Source organism: Polypterus senegalus, chromosome 7, assembly GCF_016835505.1.
Source record: "Polypterus senegalus isolate Bchr_013 chromosome 7, ASM1683550v1, whole genome shotgun sequence".
Lineage (NCBI taxonomy): Eukaryota > Metazoa > Chordata > Cladistia > Polypteriformes > Polypteridae > Polypterus > Polypterus senegalus.
This window is the reverse complement of record NC_053160.1, coordinates 126,320,237-126,340,444: the sequence shown is the minus strand read 5'-3', so window position 1 is coordinate 126,340,444 and position 20,208 is coordinate 126,320,237. Positions and strand designations below refer to the sequence as shown.

The 20,208-nt window shown below is 40.1% G+C and overlaps 1 protein-coding gene across 9 annotated transcripts in view; it reads left to right on the top strand.

Moving 5' to 3' along the window:
• ssbp2 (single-stranded DNA binding protein 2) overlaps positions 1-20,208 on the top strand; it is a 695,743-nt gene that overhangs the window by 596,966 nt on the left and 78,569 nt on the right. For all 9 annotated transcript variants that reach the window (XM_039759281.1, XM_039759275.1, XM_039759279.1 and 6 more), the window contains one exon: positions 10,925-10,960. In XM_039759281.1, coding sequence (XP_039615215.1) covers positions 10,925-10,960 — 36 coding nt within the window. The remainder of the gene's footprint in view (positions 1-10,924; positions 10,961-20,208) is intronic.

Sequence of the window (20,208 nt, the reverse complement as noted above, 5' to 3'; positions counted from 1 at the left end):
AAAACCTGCGCTTCGCAGCGGAGAAGTAGTGTGTTAAAGAAGCAATGAAAAAGAAAAGGAAACATTTTGAAAATAACGTAACATGATTGTCAATGTAATTGTTTTGTCACTGTTGTGAGTGATGAGTGTTGCTGTCATATATATATATATATATATATATATATATATATATATATATATACACACACACATATATACATACATATATATATATCTACATATATACACACAAATACATATATATATATATATATACATACACACACACATATATAAACATATATATACATATACATACATATCTACATATATACACACACAGCTATTTCGTATCAGTGCAATACGCTGCTTGTTAAAACGGATAACTCCGCTCTTACGTGCAAGTCTGCGTGGATATTATGAACTATCGTATTTGTTCAAGTTCTATTTAAATTTTAAATAGAAGGAATTTTTATTTAGTCGACAGAAATATCTTTGGTAGGAATGGTAAAACAGACAGGAATATTATTCCTGAATAAATCAACTCAAACCTTAAACAACTTATAATATTTTGCTCTCCATAAAAATATATCCTGTCTAAATTATACAAGTTAGAAATAAAGTAAACGTTAAAAGAACAAACATTCAAATTTCTTTACTCTTATGTAATTTTATATAAAAATAAACTTAGATTTTAAATATCCCAAAAGATTTTGCTCTCCATAAAAATATATCCTGTCAAAATTATACAAATTCAAATATGAACATGCTGCATAACAAAACCTGGAAATATAAATAAAATGTGTTCCTTTCAGCAATAACAAATCAAATCATTCAGTTGTCTTTGCTCATATGTCATTTTAGAGCTGGACGCCTGGCATCTTTTTTTGGCAACAGGTTCGTTTCTGTTTGGTGTGAGGTTCTGTGTTGTGGAGATTCTCAGGATGGATTGCAGGTGCTCATCAGTGAGGCGACTCCTGTGTGCTGTTTTGTTAGTCTTTATCACTGAGAAGAGCTTCTCACACAGATATGTGCTACCAAACATGCACAAGGTTCGAGCCGCATGTAGACGGACTTTTTGTTCTTCAAAGTCACCAAAGCGCCGTGCAAACTCAGTGCGCTCAGATTATCAGCAAAGTGCGTATTTGGGAACACCGTAGTGACGACTTGGTTTAACATTACTTGGCAACAGGGAAAGTGGGGCAAATTGCACTGGTGCATTTGTGTCTCCCATAAAAGCAGCTTCACTTGAAATCACTTTGTGATTGTGCACGGTAAAACGTCCACTGAAGTGTCAGATTCTTATTTAATTATTCTGCTTTCTGTATCTTCTGCATTGCATTCAGGTTACCCTGATGTTTTGTCTCATAGTGCCGCCTTAGATTAAATTCTGTAATTACAGCCACATTAGCTCCACAAATGAGACACACGGGTTCAGTAAACATATACTCAGCCTCCCATCGGTTTTTAAAGGCTCTATTTTCAGAATCAACTTTTCTCTTCAGCATCGTGTGAGCTAGCTTCGCAATAACTTGCAGCATCATAAGCTACACTTGATTAACGTGGTAAGTGTTCGGCAAGGCAGCTGAAGCGCTGCATTATGGGATCTGTAGTTTATTGTGTTACCAGCGCTTCATATACCCGGGCCATTAATAACAATAATACAGTATATAAAATGATCTCGGGCGGATATAATTACGCCGGGCGGATGTGGCCCGCGCCCTTGAGTTTGACACATATGGACTAAATAGAACTTGAAAAGATATTTTTTTAAATGTGATCGCAATTCAGATAGAGTTGACGCAAGACTACAGCCTGCATGCCTCAATAAGTCATCCTCCCTCGCTCTTACTTTTTACCGCTCATCTAATGAATACACTGAGTATGGCTTTACCAAAACAATCATTGATGGCGAATAAAGTATCCATTATTCGAGTATGTAGATCGGGATATATATATATATACATATATATATATACCCGTATCAGCGAGAAGTAGTGTGTTAAAAAGCTAAAAAGAAAAGGGAACATTTTAAAAATAACGTAACATGACTGTCAATATACAGTATTTGTTTTGTGAGTGTTACTGAGTGTTGCTGTCATCAAGGATTTGATTATCATTATTTCTTTCAATCAGGTTCGTATTTGTAGGATGTGTTGTGTTCAAGTTACATTCCGTGTTTGTCAATCGCTGTAAAGATGACAGGTTTCATTCATCGATTCGCTTACTGCATCAATAAACAGCTCGTCTTCTTCTTCATCTGAGACCTGACACACTGCATGCACGGGTTTTTTTTACACTGTCTTCCTTTAGCGGGACATTGACTTTTTCCAACGTGTGCTTTGTTTCCGCAGTAGATGGATTTATGAATATGCTTGTATGTATCAGACGCTTCATATTTTTTGCTGCCTTTTCAATTGTGTAATTCGGTTTTTGTTCAGCGCTCTTTGGAACTGTTGCTTTTATCTGTGCACGCGCCAGTTCACGTGAGCCGCTCGGTGTACATGCATCGAAGTTTCCCAGCTGTGCTGGTGCCATCTCGCTATGTCCATGGCTGTATTTAATGTTACCTTAGTCCTGGCACTTAAAACTTTCTCTCGCAGTTTCGCTGAGTTTGTACCAAACACCACCCTGACCATCTCATCTTCCTCTGCATAAGCACAGTCCTTAACCCGTGAATATTTAGTGGGAGTTTGCTATTGGATTGCCGCTGACGGACGGCCTTATATGGGCAGGCACTAAATTACAAACGCCAGCGCAGCCTGTCTATGAACTTAATTTAAAGTGTAGGTTTACATCGTGCTTTGTTACCGAAGTAGCAGAACTCATAAATATGGTTGTATATGTCACTCGCCGCTTCTTATTGTTTCGCTGCCTTCTCAATTATATAATGCATGTTTTCTTCAGCGCTTTTGGAGGTCTTCCTGGTTTTCTATGTACTGCGTGATTACGTGGGAGGAGTGATGATGTCACACGAAACTCCGCCCCCACGGCGTTCAAGCTCATCTCCATTACAGTAAATGGAGAAAAACAGCTTCCAGTTATGACCATTACGCGTAGAATTTCTAAATGAAACCTGCCCAACTTTTGTAAGGAAGCTGTAAGGAATGAACCTGCCAAATTTCAGCCTTCCACCCACACGGGAAGTTGGAGAATTAGTGATGAGTGAGTGAGTGAGTCAGTGAGTTAGTGAGTGAGTGAGGGCTTTGCCTTTTATTAGTATATATATATATATATATATATATATATATATATATATATATATATATATATATATATATATATATATATATATATTGTAGTGGATGGCCAGCTTCATATTCTGGCCCTCACCCCCAGGCCGCCAGGAGGAGCTCTCCCGAGAGCATGGACGGGCCCCGAATTCCAGCAGGGCCTCATGGACTATGTAGTTTTTATGCACAGCCCTGCTGGATACCTTGGGGACCACTGGGGGTCGCTGTCGTTAGGCCAGTGGACTCAATTACACACTATGACCCGGAAGTTCGTCACAGGAAGAGCGACAGGCTTCCGGGGTCAAGAAAAGCAATATTTACCCTGACCCAAAAGGAATAAGGACTTGTGGACTGTTGGATTGGGAACACTTCCGGGTCAGGGAATATAAAAGGACTGAGAGAGCTCCCAGATGGCGAGCTGAGCTGGGTGGTAGGAGGGCAACGCGTCTGGGAGTGGAGGATTGATTATTGTTATTGGAGTATTGTGGTTATTTATGAGTAGTGTGGAGTGGAAGGTGCTTAGTGCATGTAATTATTATAATAAAAATAATTATTGTGGCACTTTTACCTGGTGTTTGGCGTGGTACCTGAGGGTTCAAGGGAGCGCTACTGCCCCCTACTGTCACAATATATATATATATATATATATATTTATTGTAGTGACCAGTAAAGGGCACCACAAAATCCCAAAACCCTTCAACACACCGACAACAATATATATTGTAGCTCAAATGATGGTTTATTTTAACCAACCTCAATATAGAGATCGTGCCAATACAAATCCACCTTTTTCTTCTTCCCTTTTCTCTGTCCAGACAAGTGTTGTCTACTGCATCCCGACTCTGACTCGTTTGAATGCGTTTGAGTGGTTCCTTTTATGCCAGACCCGGGAGGTTCTTCCAGGTCAGGTGGATGTACCCTGAAATGGGAAGAATGTGTAACACCTCAGGGCTACATTATCAAACTGCAACTCCCAGCTTACCCTGTGGGCATCCACAGAGACACCACCGTCCAGGTGGGCTGCCACCTAGTGTGTTGGGGAGGTAAATAGTCCATGTAATTATCCTCCCTCCGCCCTTCGAACAAACTGGCCTCCCAGCCGGAATGCCAGCCAGTGCCTGGTATCCATTACAATGTATATACTGTGTATATAGTGTATGTGTAATATGATTTTAATAAGTTAGTAAGAAATGTGCTAGTAGTCTTTTAAGATGTTCTTTGAAAAATACATGGTATCATCATTTGTCCTGTTAGCGTTGACTTGTTATCAAAAAAGATGATTAATATCCTGCATGCTTATAAACATGACAGTTAAATAAATCTTTTTTTTAATTGTTGGGGGATTTATTATTTTTCTTTCTTGATTTTTCAAAGGTGTGCAGATACCTTAGGAGAAGCCATAATTATGCTGAAGTCTTGTCACCTGATATTTTTATCTATTGTACAGTATATCCAATCCTCATGTGTTGTCTATCTTTGGCTAAATATATACTGTACTGTATGTGCTGAAAATTTTGCCCTTCACTTTAACCAGTCGGGAAGATGGGAATTTACAGCAATAATACCCTTGAAAAGTAGGAGTTTGTGTTATTATGTAAATGTTCCCAAGTCAGTACCAGAATGTTAGCATTTAAAAATTAATAAAATGAGCTCCCTCAAACTAGTCAGTGACAGTAACTATATTTGAAGGAGAGACAGTCATTGTACATGTACTCCTGCTAGGTTATCGATAGTTAGGCAGCTTCCAGTAAAGTCATAATATATAATATAGTGGGCATCATCAAGTAGTGGTTGGTGCATCAGCTCTAGGCAAGAGAAAAAGGAAGAAACAAGTTGCCAAGACTAGCTCCACTCCGGTAAAGCTTTGGTGAACATTTTCTGTTTATCTCACTCTACTCTCCAGCAGAGGCTTATGAAGTTGGCTTCTTTGGCAGTACATTTGCTGTAACATTTTCCCAGAAAACATCCTGATATGTCTTCTCCTTCCACATAACAGTCTTGTTTTACAGTCTGTTAAATTCTACTACATGGATCAATCATTTGTCTAGTTCCACAATTCAGCCTTGATCTAATGCAGTCCAACTGATTAAGGGCTGTATGAAGGGTAGTCCATGAGACATCTTTTTTCTTTGCCATCTTTTTTTTTTCTTTTATCATTCTGCTCTTGATTGACAGTGTCTCCACTTATGACACATAAGTGGCCTTCTGGACTGATAACATATTTTGTCCCTTCTGAGGACAAGTTGGTGGATGACATATATGCACATCAGTGTTGCGGTGTTTGAATTATTATTATTACAGTTTCTGCTTGTTATAATATTCCCTTGTTTGTTTTTTTTTCTGTTTTTGTTTTTTTTTTGTAAAGATTATAACAAAAAATGACCTCCATCAGTGAGATGTGTCATAATTAGGCTTATGAAAGTGTGGGAAGGAGAGCAACATTAACTTAATGTTAACTTAATAATAAAGAAAATACTTTCTGTAGTTATGCCAATGATGGGTGCTCAGTCATACTTACCCAAATTTTTTGGTCACCTTAAAGTGAAAACTCAAAGCACTGTTTTGCATTATGTCTCTTGTCTTTAGTGAGAGGTCAAGCAAAATGACACCTTTTATTGGCTAACTAAAAAGATTACAATATGCAAGCTTTCGAGGCAACTCAGGCCTTGTCTTTGTAAAAGAACTTCACGTGTCATCAGATATTAAGCTGCATGTGGTGCACTAGAGTAAGGGAATGCTTGCAGCAAAGCTTGTACTCATTTTTTTTGTCCTCGGTGTAGTATTAAATATTTGTTATTAACACATACCTAATAGAATCAAATCATGCTCACAGAATTATTTCTATCTTGCTCAATTCTCATATTGTCAATAACATAAGTTGAATAGGTTGAAATACAAGAACAATCCCCTAAAAATCAAATTTAACAATTAACCCATCCAAGTTTTACAGATCATTCAGCCTGCAGGCATTTTCTAGCAAATGTGACTTGCAGCTCTAGCATGAGAGTCAGTTTTTTTTTTCCTATCCACTCACTTCCAACCAAATTACCTTATGCAACCCCACCAATAAGCACAAAACTCCCTTAAAGATTTAAGTCTCGACAGCATAGCATGGGAGTCCCTTCTCCCCTGCAACAAAGTAGCAGTGGATGCTGATTGGTTCCTCAAATAATTTTGAATGTAAACATTGTGAATTGAAAATACTAAAGAATGATGTTACCTATACGACATTCTCATTCTTTTTCCACTGTATTAAGAAAAGGTTTAAAACTGATTTATTTTCAAACTCAATCGGCCCGTGTTTGGTTTATGTTTTGTGAGGCAGAGTGAAAAACAAAATTCCTTTTTTTATTCTGCAATATTATCTGAAACTCATCATGAAAATCATGGATTAAAGATGTTCTGAGTTTCATAGTGTTTGTGTTTGTTCTCAGCCAAATGCAGCTGGATTTCAGTGAATCAGCATTCATATTTCATGTCCTGGTTGCATAAATGATTAATGTCAGTAGACGGCCCTTCGAGATTGCAATGTTTCTTGCCATGACATTAAACAGAGCCTTAGTTTCTGCTTTAGAACATTCAGAGGTTAATTGTCCATAACGTTTCACATACATGTTTCTGAAATTATTTTTGTTTTCAGCTCAATACTGTACTTTTAAAAAAACATGGGAAATTTCACACATCTGAAATTCTCCACTGCAAAATGATTAATTACATATGAATAACAAAAATGTTTAAATTGAAAGGGAATATTAAAACAACAGCAGGAATAAGATTTGTAAAAATCAAGTCTCTCTGTACAGCAGCAACTCTGAATGAACTGTTTGATTATTCATAACTTCAGTTTCCTTGCAATGTAATTTGGGTCAAACAAAGTAGTAATGGATGGCAGCATGTAAACGTTATACAGACAGTTCTGCCTCTGTCCTACTAACTTATTCTGAGCTCAAACCTTCCTTAAAATTAGGAATCTATGAGCATTCAGTGACAAGTTATTACAGGCAACTTTGGTCCAGAATGCCAGCTACAATTCAGAGAAGTTGTGCAAATGGAAGAAATGAAGACATATCACCCCTACATACACAGTAATAAAATAATGTGCCTGGAATAATCAGAGACTTTTCAGCATTTATTTACAATTATGTTATATCTGGTGTGAACCTTTTAGTACTCGGAGTGGCAGCTAGTGTTAATGTACAGCTCCATGTTTAGACACCCTAGCCGAATTACATATTTTTTTAAAATTTGATGTAAAAATATTAAATAAAACTTACATAGCAAACAAACTAAAGCAATTCTATATTTGTAAATGTGGCATTTGTAAAGGTTTGGACATGCTTTCAGTGGTAACATCTCAGAACAGTATAGGTTGTTGTTCTGCTGTGGCTTAGCTCGTTAGGTGAAAGTTTGGTTAAGAGTTATCATTAGGCATTGTCAGCTGGTGACACTTCCAGAGACTAATAAATTCTTTGAGTCTTCTAACTTTGTACGACATTCAAAAACCATGGACTCTTCTATGCTATTGACTGAGAATCTGGAAATTAAATTATTCCTACAAATCAGGGGAAGACTATAAAGAGATATCAAAGCACTTCCAGCTAGCAATTTCAACAGTCCAAAATGTCATTAAGAAATGGCAGTTAAGAGAAATCGTGAATGTCAAGGCAAGATCTGGAAGACCAAAACACTGATACAGTAGATAGAACAGTTTGTATGCTGCACAGGAAGGCAAAACAAAAAAGCCCATATGACTGCAAGGGACCTGCATGAAGTTTTCAGCTGCAAAAGGATTGATGGTGTACTGCTCTACCATGCAGTGTTGCTTACATGGACAGGGCCTTTATGGAAGAGCCATCAAAAGGAAACTCTTTGGCCACAAATACAAAAGGGTTGTTTGGAGAAAACAGGTGCATCACTGAAAGAACAGAACATGTTGCCTACTGTTAAGTACAGGAGTGGATCTGTTATTCTTTGAGGTTGTATTTCTGCTAGCGGCACAGGAAACACTCAGTACAGTTAATACTGGATTCCACTAAATATCAAGTAACACTCGAGGACAATGTCGCACAATCAGTCAGGAAACTGGAGCCAGAAAAAGAATGGTTTCTACAAAACAAAGATCCAAAACACACTTCATGATCTACCATGAAGTACTTCAAGATGCAGGAGTGTAACAGGAGCTTCCACCTGCAGCTAAAGTCAATTCAGTACACATGTACTTTGTCAGCAAATTCAACAACAGCTTGCAATAAACTGAAGATAATAACAACACAAAGATTTGTGTGACTGATCTGAAGCTTAAAATAAATGATAAAGATCCCATTGTTGTGTTTTGTTTTTTTTTTTACATTTTTAATTTTGGAGAGTTAATTTTCCATATTGTAAATTTTAAAAAGTATAATTACATGACTGTTCTAACAGCTTTATTTAATATTAGTGAAAAAGACCTGTATCATAAACATTGACAGCTCTGTCCTCACCACCAAATGGGGTCTAAGGGCCAGTTTACACTTAACGCTTACCTGCACACATCATGGCTGCCTCACATTCCCAGCATTGGTTTCAGATGTCCTCTGAGCACATCATCAGAAATTACCACGACGCATAAACAAGTTGCAGTACCAGGAAAAACATGGGTGGCATGTGTGTTCAAGTTTTGGTACGTGACGCCAGCATCATTATTTACTATCAACATGTGATGGCAAGCCCCATCACAGCTCCAACAGGATCAATGTGTGTGATTCGATGTTTGATAAATGGTTTGATACAGAGAAGCAAATCATCAAACTTTAATGTTGAAATACAAATGTGCTTTTATTCATGTATTTCTCACATAGGCAATACTTAAAAAAACTTGCATACCATCTTCTGTATCATTGTTGCTGTAATTGTCCTTCAACTCACAACATAGCAAAACTGGGCATTTTTTTCTCTTATATGATCAAACCTTACATTATTATATATTACATACCTCGAATAAGCCTGTGAGGAGGTCATCTGATGCACATGCGCTACTATATGTATGTGTGTATGTATATGTGTATATATATATATGTGTGTGTATATATATATATATATATATATATATATATATATGTGTGTGTACAGTATATCTATATATATATATATATATATGTGTGTACAGTATATCTATATATATATATGTATTGTGGTCCCCGGCCGGGACGCCCAGGAGGACCGGAGGAGGGCTTGTGCCTCCTCCAGACCACGAGGGGGCATCCGCCCTGGTTATGTTGGGGGCTTCGGGTGAAGGGCTTGGAAGCCCAGCCCTGTAGGGACCCGTGGCCACCGCCAGGCGGCGCCCCAGTGCCTAAATATCCCGGGAGCCCAGCACTTTTACCACACCAGGAAGTGCTGGGGGGAAGACGACAGGGGACACCCAGACGGCTTCTGGGTGCGCAGCCGGCACTTCCGCCACACTGGGGTGTGGCTATAAACGATTGCCTGAAACCAGCTGGGGCCCATTCGGGTTCCCATTTAAGGGGCCGCCTCCCTCCAGTCATTGGCAGAAGTCGGGTGGAAGAGTACGGAGCCGGAGGGAGGACTAGAGGCGGCCAGGAGAGAGAGGCACAAAGGACTGTGTGGCCTGGACATTGGGGGATCGGTGCTGGAGGCACTGGGGTTTGTGCACTGTAATTATAAAAATAAACGTGTGTTGGGTGAACATAAGATGTCCGTCTGTCTGTGTCCGGGCCAGCGTCCACAGTGTGTATATATATATATGTGTGTATATATATATGTGTGTATATGTATATATATATGTATATATGTGTGTATATGTATATATATATGTAAACAGTATATGTGTGTGTATAGCATTAAGATTTCATAAATTGTTTCCAGTGATGCACATTTATGTAAATCACTGCCTCACTCATTAATTCTGCCTCTGCCTCAAAACTCTTGCTTCCTATGTGTAAGTAATGAGAAATTAATATAATTTGATAAGATAGTTATTTTACTAGAACTGTATCATTGCATTAATTATTTAGCCCATTATATACAGTATTTAATTCTTGTAGTAAGCAATTTAGTGCATATTTAAATATGTTTAATGATGGTCAAAAAATATTTGTGGCATTTTCAAATTTTAATGACCTTGTTTTAAAATATTAGCAGTGATTAGCACTGCTGCTTTAAATCTGGAGACACCCAAGTTCAATTTGTAACTTGGTCACAATCCATATATAGTCTGTAGATCTGGGTTCTTTGCTTTTATCCCATGCCCCTCAAAGATTCAAGGATGACTCTAAATTGGCCTTTTAATGAGTTTGAGTGTGTAGATGACTTTGCTTTCATGTGCCTTGTGCTTGATGTTTCCAGTTTAAACATTATGTCCCAGCAAAACTATGACTGACAATGCAAATTCAGGAGAATATTGGAAGGTCTAATTTACAAACCTTCTAGACCTTGTTGTACTATTTAGGTTACCTTTATTATAATGCATGCATTGTCAATGTATTGTTTTATTTCATTTGAATCACCATGTTATTAAATTCTTTGTAAGCCACTTTACAATGGACCTTACGAGAAATGGCACTGTAAACCAGAACACAGCTTTAATGAAGTAATTTACTATAGTTCGTTATCAATCAGATTTATATGTTTTGATAATAGTCACTGAAGTATACCTCCTGAAGTGGTTTGTTATTACATAGCAGCTAACCTCCATTCTTTTTTTTTTCTTCTAGATACCATACTCTTCTGCGTCTCCTGGGAATTACGTGGTAGGTGATGTCTGTAGTTTGAAGGCCTAATGCATCTTTGTTGAAGTGTAGAAATAGTTGTGCCAGATGTTGCACAAAGTATCTTGTGTATTGGCTTAGAAGTGAACATCTGATTCATGCACTTCTGTTTTGTCTGGCATTTCCAGTACATATGTTGATATTCATTAGTGGAATAGTAATCAGTCTAGTCCAAATTGCCTAGAGCACTTTTGTTTTTCTTTCTAGCTTTCTTTCCCTCCCCCTCTGGCATATGGAACAGCAACATATTGTCTGCAGCAATACTGTACACTGTAAGGCATGAAAAACCTAGCTGAGTCTTATAACCTGAATATAGCAAAAATAAATAGTCAATATATAATAGGACATCATGAATTTCAGGAAAAAAAATCTGTAGACTTCTTGACCTGAAAACAAAAAAGCTGAAAAGTAGAGTGTGTAGGGGGTTGGGATTGGTGATAGCATCTGTACAATTCTGATATTTTCTTTTTTCTACTGGCTCACAAATGCCGCAGACAAATATTGTAAGGGTAGCCGGGCAACCAGAAAAGACAAGGAGTTAAAGAAAGATTAAGGTACCACTCTGGTAAAGCCTTTTAATGACAATAAAAAAGACAGCTGATAACTCTTTCCTCTGCAAGAGTTAATTTAGTAGAGTTAATTTAGTATCTGACAGCACCTTCCAGGAACAGGCCAGATTTACTCGTATAGGGCTGGACTTCGAAGGAGCAGAATTTCCTCTTGGTGGTGAGGCGGGGTCAGTTGTATTTATTGGGCATTTTTTTTTTGGCCGTGGAGGAAGAAGGAAAAGACTATATCATTGTCAGCAGCCCTTATCATCCCAGAAGGTGGTCACCAGACATGTATGCATGACTATATATATATATATATATATATATATATATATATATATATATATATATATATATATATATATATATATATATATATATGTCACAATAACGAGACATAAACAGATAAAGGTTTGGGGCAGCCACCCATATAATATGGTATCCCGGCTGCAAAAGTCGTTTTTATCAAATAATCCGCACTGAAGTGCATACAACTGAGTCCAGAACAAGACTTAGGGAAAAGGGAAAAAGGGCAGGCTTTTAAAGGGGAAGACAGGAAGTGAGGTCATAAGGATCAAGCCCACGTTCTTCATTCATTGGATCAAGCCCGAAGTGACATCACAGGGGCCAGAGCCGGTAAGGTCTACTTCCATTGGCTCGGTCCCAGAAGTGACGTCAAGAGAGCCAGGTGGAATCACCCGGGAATGGTCTACAGAAAAGGGAGAAAAAGAGTCAGTGCACTCTGCCACATCCCGGCATGCCTCAGAACTGCCTTCACTCAAGCCCTTTAGCTGCCTCCCATGTGCACATGTGTGACAAGATATATATATATATATATATATATATTTCTTGTCACTGTGTGAGGATTGTTTTTTTGATTTCTCCAGCTCTTTCAATACCATATAGCCATTCCTGTTATGGGTTAAACTCAGTGATTGCAGAGATATGCAGGTGGATGAGTCTATGGTGTCCTAGCTAAGGGACTGTCGGGAAGACTGTAGTTTCTGAGATTCAAGGCTTATGTTTCTGTTAAAAATGTGAGCAACACTGGAGCACCATGAGGAAACATTCCTGTCTCCTTTTCTCGTCACTCTGTACACCTCTGGCAATAATTATAACACCAGGTCATGTCACTTACAGAAATTTTCCAATGATTCTGTGCTTATGGGGTATATTGATAAAGGGGAGTACTTCCTTGAGTATATTCTTTGCGTTGTACCCCAGTAAATACAAGTTATTGTCAATATACTAACAACCCAATTGCCCTTCATTCACTCAGAATATGGAACCAATGTAGGAAGTACTTAAAGACAGAGAAGCTTTTATCTGTGGCACCTCTACACAATAACCACCTTTGCCACCTTCTCAAAATTAAACAGTTTTTAATGTTTGGAAAACGTACAGGATTAAATCAATTAGAGATTTGTACATAAACCCATCAACACAGTTTTTCCATTTTTTCCAAATTATAAACTTTGCTAAACAAAATCTGCCCGATTTTCCTCACCTCCCACCTACTTCTATTCCAGAAGAAGTATTGATCAGTCTTGAGGACTGACTTATCTTGCTCAACTGGAAGAATCCTAGCCCACCTCTTTTAACTCAGTGGGTAACTGTTTTGCACTATTTGAAATTGGAAAAAAATCTAATTCTTGCTTAGAGTATCTGTTCAAAAGTGTTATAACCTTGTGCGATCTAATCAATAACATTTTAGAATCAGCTTTTATGTTGGGAGAAAAGGATTTTCTTCCCTCTTTTCTACTCTTAAAGTTTTACTCTGTCTGTTGGCCTTCCTCTCTTTTTTATCGGTGGAGGTTGAGTCGAATTTACTTTAAGTTTGACTTATTTGTTTGTAATTCTCCGATGATTCTGTACTTATGGGGTGATTTGATAAAGGAGATGGGGCAGAGTATAGGTTCTTTCTTAGTACAGAAACAATTGTCTGCATCTTAAAAACAGCAAAACTAACGAACTGGTTATTGAATTTCTCCGCTTCAAAGGGCCCCTGTGTCCTATCACTATTCAAGGAGTGGATGTACAGGTGGTCCACTCCTACAAGTACTTGATGGTCTACATTAATGACAGTTTGGACAGGTCTCAGAACACAGAGGAACTATATAAGAAAGGGCAGAGCAGGCTCTTTTTCCTTGTGTTCCTTCAAAGTGGGAAGTGACATCCTTCACATCTTCTATAACTCTGTGAAAACCAGCAGTGAAGAGAAAAGGGCATTTGTAGTGCCCCAAGGACAAAGATGCTAATGGGATACCTAGCGATAACAGTGACAGTAACATCTCACTGTGTCCAGGGCACTGTACATTTGTCTCTCAGATTTCAAAGTATAAGGCAGTGTGTATTAAGTGTGGACTCAAAAGGATTGTTGCTATCTTCAGCTTTGCTTTAGCAAATCATATTGAAATGTGTAAGGTAACATATGTCATTTAACCTCTTCAGTGCTGAAAAGGCAGAAATAAGCTGTAATTTCGTGTTGAGGTCATAGTTCTTGGAAACCAAGTCAATTAAAGTAGTATTTTGTGTAAGGATGAATTTTGTTGTTGTGTTGGATGATAACATTATGTCATATATTATGCCACGGCTGACTCCCTCTTCTGGGAAATTGGGTTTAGATCCTAGCTTTCTGTTTGAGTTATCCCTCTGTCCACATGGATTTTTTCCCACAGTTTTACAGTTTCCCTCCATATCCCTATTACTTGCTGATTATGTTAATTGTCCCAGTTGTAGCAGGGCAAGTCTGAAAATTTTTGGGGTGCTAACTGGGCAAACCCATTTTATTAAAACAAAAGTAAATTGTTGACTTTTTGCCTTCTAAGTTGCTCTGGTAGTGTTCTTATAGACTATTTATCTGAGTTTGTCTCTTGCTAGTCAAACTCTTAAGTCCAGATGGAGATGCAACCTTCCAGGAGTGTCGCCCTTTTATACCAGAAGGTCTGGAAGGGACAGGGCTGCTCTGGCTCTGTTGCCCTCAAGGAGTGGCTTCTCGAAAGTTTTGTGAAAAAACGGAGACTGACTGTAAGTGACAGTGCCCCCTCTCATCTTAGGGTGGTACCCTCATATCTTATGTGTGCCCAGATGGCAATCCTCTGGTGCACATGGGTGACATAGTATACACGTGAGTGTATTCAATGCAGAGGACTGGCCCAATACTCCAAATTCTGGTCCCTACATTTCGCTCAATGTCACAGGGTACAAGCCTTTTACCCTTCAGGTTCAGTAATGGTTAGGTGTTGTGTTGGAGGGCAAAGTGTATGGTATCAGTCATAGAATTTGACTCTTTCATTGAACTTGTTATGTCAGTCTTCATGTTTGTTTAGCTTTTTTCCCTTGAAAAGATTATATTTGTTTACTCTCTGATTTTTGTTTTATAAACAAATTGTTTTGCACAAGTCTTCTACAGTTGAATAATAATGATAACATTCAGTTTACTTTCTCTGAATCAGTTTTTAATGATGTACTAAGAAAGTTCATTTTTTAATTGCCTTGTCCTGTTACGTCACTCAAGTGATAGTTGCTATAATGAAAAAAAGACAGCATCCTGAACATACGGAGCAATGTTTTCTTTTGCACCAAAGTTTTGAAAGGACTATTACCCTTTAATGCACATGTTGCCTGGCAATAAAAGTGTGACATCTGTCACTAAGAGCAACGGCCTGTTTATTTAGAACACTAGATATCAAGTATATTTTGTAAATGAGCAATTTCCTTGTAATTACTGTTGCAAGCAAACAATGCATCATCATAACAAAGTAAAGTTGTCCTGTTAGTCAATACAAAGTAGTCAAGCTTTGAATCAAAAATAACTGTTCAACCAAGCTATAAATGTGGAAACTAAAACCAAATTTAAGTGCAATGAGCTGATGTGTACTGTGCTAAAAAGCATGCATTTTAAGAAATTCCATGCACCACTCAGTCAAGCAGTGGTACCATACAGCAGATTACATTATACATAGGAATGAATATGGCAAATCTTAGTTATATAGAAAATATGAAGGACACCTAAAAGGCAAAGCTGAAAAAATGATTGTTGGAACTTATGCATACTTTAAAGTGAAACTGCAGTCAGTGGCAGGACTAATTAATATAAACAGAAAGGTGTAAAGCATCTTAAATAGTTACTACTTAATCACTGCCACTTGTTTCTTCTTTGAAAGAAAGAGGAAAAAATCACTGAGGTCCAACATTGTAGTTTTATGTTCTTTCTGGTTATTTTTTTCTTTGAGAGGCCATTTGTTGAAAGTTGATTTTTTTTAAATTAAAGTGAAGGTTGACAAGGTTGCATTAAGCTTATCATTTGCCATGCGCACCCACGACCCTTACACTACACTTTTTGCACCTTAATAATACCTTAACTTAATTGTGCCTATTTGTCATTTTGCTAAATGGTTTCTTAACATGCGTATTTAAACACCTATATTTTCCATAACAACACAGGAAACTAATATATTAAAACTTCCATCAACAGTCACCTTGATTGTTCTGGTAAAAAGTGCAGCAGCACATGGCACACAACACTTAATGGTGAAGCATCTGTAATCGAAAGGTGTTTTCACACCTAGTATGTTTGTTGCATTTTTTTTTTGAGCTCTGGTGTGATTTCCCTGAACGTGTGGTTTGTTTACGTACTGGAGAGAAAAACCAAACCTAGACCCTCTGGAAAGGGTTGTATGTGAGTGGTACCAAGTGAACCCTAGAGCAGTCAGAGGTCTCAATGTGATCTGACAGGGGACTGTTCTAGTTAAAGTAAATGCTGTGCCTTATAGGTGAAAGGATGCATGTTGTGGTTGTCATGCTAAGCATCTGTTGCCTTTAAAGAATTTCATTCACAGCATAATGTATCTTGGGTTAACATAGAGCAAGAAAAACAATTAAAAAGGTAAAGATAAATACACACATAGGTACAGGTATTCTTCCAGTTTTTCAATAATAGACATTTTGCTCATAGAGCTGCATTTGCTAAATAAACCAAATAATTATGGAAAATTTGTCAGTCCGCAAACACAAATGTTGTCTGTACTCCGCAACATTTTCCCCTGTAAAAAAAAAATGTTTTTGTCCAATGAAAGAAGCCTATGACACGTCCATGGGATGTTTATTTCGATGTTTGCACTGTGAAACACCACTGATCAAACTGGAAATTTATACAAATTAATGAAACTGACTTTCCTAATTTAGAACAAAGCAAACCATGTTGTAGCGGTCAGAAGCCGCTAAGATTCACACCGTCGTGGAAGACGGTGATTTATTTATTTTAAATGAGGATTACCAGGGACAACCCCAGCCTTGGCACGACACACACACACACACTACAGAGACAAAGAAAACGCACTGGGACTTAAACGATAAAAAAGTATAATGAAATTAAATTAACTAAATGAAAACCATAATACCACCCCTGATCCCTTCGGCGATATTACAATTAACAGATAAACACGACAAACACGCAGTAAAGTCCATGTATGAAATGATCAGCGGTGAAGTTATGTCCAGTAATTTGTATGAAGTGAGGGAAATGGAAAAACACAGTCCTACCGGTAATTGCTGAAGTATGACGACCGATGAATGGTTCAGGAGCGCTCCTTCTTCCGTGAAAGCCAATGAATCCAGACAACGTCCTCAGTAACAGTAAACAGGTGAACGAATGATTCCAGACTCCAACAAACAACACAATCCAGGACACGAAGATGTAAAGCAGACAACGACAGGCAGTTCAACAGTTATAACAAGCACCAAACAAACAAGAACAAAACTTCCATTCTCTTCGTCCCCTGCCCTCCTTTTGAACCCCTCTGGCCACCTTTGCCCCCAACAGCCCTGCAAGGACTGCTGGGAGATGCAGTTTTAACCAATGGTAGCATTGCTACAATCCCCCTCCCCAGGCCGTGGTGTACGGCCGAACCAAGGCTTGAGGTTAGCGATGTTAACAGTGTCTACTTTCTTTGTCCCTGGCAATCCCCACTCTACCGCATAGGTCACTGGTCCTTTCTTTTGGACTATAGTTGCCGGGCCGAACCACTTGAGCCAGTTTAGCTGTGAATTTATCGGAGGCTTTGGAGAGGGGATGAGTCCTGATCCAGACTTTCTCCCCAACTGAGAATTGCACAGGCTTATGTCTCCGGTTGTACGACTGAGATTGTCTGGACTGGGACCTCACCATCCTCTCCTTTACCTGTTGTGTGATAAGTTGTAGTGTTTGCAAATGATCATGTATTGAGGTGTCTGGATTGGGTGGTTTATGATTAATTATCCTCTCTAGTGGACCATTTAGCTGTCTGCCTAAAGCTAACAATGCAGGGGTCTCACCCGTAACCTCGTGCACCGCCGTGTTCAATGCGAACCGCAGCTCAGGCAGCCACCGTGTCCAATCCTGATGATGGTCTCCGACGAAGGATGCAATCATTGTCTTCAGGGTCCGGTTCACCCGCTCAGTGCGATTAGATTGGGGATGGTACGCTGTTGTCTTCAGGTGAACCACCCCCCATTGCTTCCAAAATTCTTCGGCCTCTGAGCTGGTAAACTGCGGGCCCCGGTCTGAGATGATGTTCTTCGGCACCCCCCATCGGGTAAAGATCTCATCCTTCAGGGTGGAACATATCTTCTTGGCTGTGGCATTAGCCATGGGGAATAGCTCCACCCATCGGGTAAAATAGTCCACAACCACCATCAGGTAGGTCTTCCGGTCCTTACTAGTGGGTAATGGTCCCATTAGGTCCACGCCTAGGCTCTCCCCCGGGGTAGTGATGGTTACTGGCTGGAGCTGTCCTGAGGGGAGACCAGGTGGGGTTTTGTATTGCTGACAGGTGGTACAAGTCTGGACATGGGACCAGACGTCTTTGCGTATCGTCGGCCACCATGCCACCTCCAAGATTTTAAACAGCGTCTTAGTACGTCCACCGATCGGGCTGTCATGGTAATACTGTAGGAACTTGGGCACGTATGTCTCGGGCACTACCAACTGATAATGGTAACCCCGGTCTTTTGTAGGAATGCAGCGATAGAGTGCCCCTTGAAGTTCCCTATAATGTATGCGGTCAGACCTCCCCCCTGAGCCCTCTCTCAACCCTTGACACACAGGACTGGCTGCTTGAGAATGAAAAATTTCCTGCATGTTCAGGGGAAGATCAGGCCAAGGGTTAGAGACCGATACCGCACATACCATCGGTGCGGGCTCGTGCACCCGGGATAAGGCATCAGGCACCACATTAGCACAACCCTTCCGATAGCACACCCTGAACGTGAACTGTTGGAGGCGCAAAACCAACCTTGTTAGCCTAGACGTGGTCTTCGGGCAATTGAATGCCCAGGTCAGAGCCCTATGGTCGGTGTAGACTTCAAAGGATGTCCCTCCAGGAAGTGACGCCACTTTTCCACGGCCCACACGACAGCGAGGCATTCCTTCTCGGTGGTGGAATAATTATACTCGGCGCCCTTCAATGACCGTGAAGCATAAGCCACCACTTCTCTTCTCCTTGATTAGTTTGAGCAAGAACGGCCGAGTCCGAGGTCACTTGCGTCTGTGTGGACCTGAAAGGTTAATTTGGGATCAGGCTGTGCCAGGACTGGAGGCGATATCAATGCCTGTTTAAGTCTTTCAAAGGAGTCCTGGCACGTTGGTGACCACTCCCAGGGGGATCCCTTCCTCAGCAGCTGGAACAAAGGGGCAGCGATGTCGGCAAACCCATGCACAAATTTGTGGAACCACCCAGCCATCCCCAGGAAGCGCTGGAGACTTTTACCTCCTGGGGCGCTAGGTAGTCCAAGATGGACTTAATTTTCTTTGGGTCTACCCGGACCCCGTCTGCCGACACCAAATGGCCAAGGAAGTTTAGATGGTCCTGTAGAAATCTACACTTCGCGGTGTTGAGTGTCAGATGAGCCTTTTGCAGTCGCTGGAAGATGTGATCAAGGTCCTTCAGATGTTGTGAGACAGATGGGGAGAATACGATGATGTCATCAATATACACGAAACAGGTCTTTCCAATGAGTCTCCGGAGGACCTGCTCCATTAGCCGTTGGAATGATGCCCCAGCGTTTTAAGTCCAAAGGGCATCATCCGAAACTAGAACAACCCTCCTGGGGTGATGACGGCGTCTTCTCCATACTACTCTTCCCCATCCTCACCTGCCAATACCCGGACTTCAGATCAAGGGAGCTGAAAACCGCTGCCCCATGCAAAGACTCCAAGATGTCACAAATGAGGGGCATGGGGTAAGCATCATCTAAGGTCTTCTTGTTCAGCTCCCGATAGTCCACACAGAATCGGTAGGTCCCGTCGGCCTTCTGAACGAGCACCGCAGGGCTAGCCCAAGGCGAGGTGGAAGGCTCAATGACCCCATCCGCCAACATCTAGTCGACCCACTCCTTGATTATTCCTCTTTTCAGAGGCGACACTCTGTAAGCCCTGTGCCGAACAGGGACAGGGTCGACTGTGTGAATGTGATGACACACCACCTCAGTCCGACCCAATTTGTCCGTCCACACAGAGTGCCACCTCCTAAGCAGTGGCTGAATGAGCTCCGGCTGTTCAAGAATAGCCTTCTCTACTGGGCTGGGCTCGTCCACCAACTGCGCGAGGTAATAACACAAGTTAGGCCAAACCAGATTACCTTGAGCCTTCGTCCCAAACCGATGGACTCCACCCCCCGGCAACTCATACTCCAGCCGACA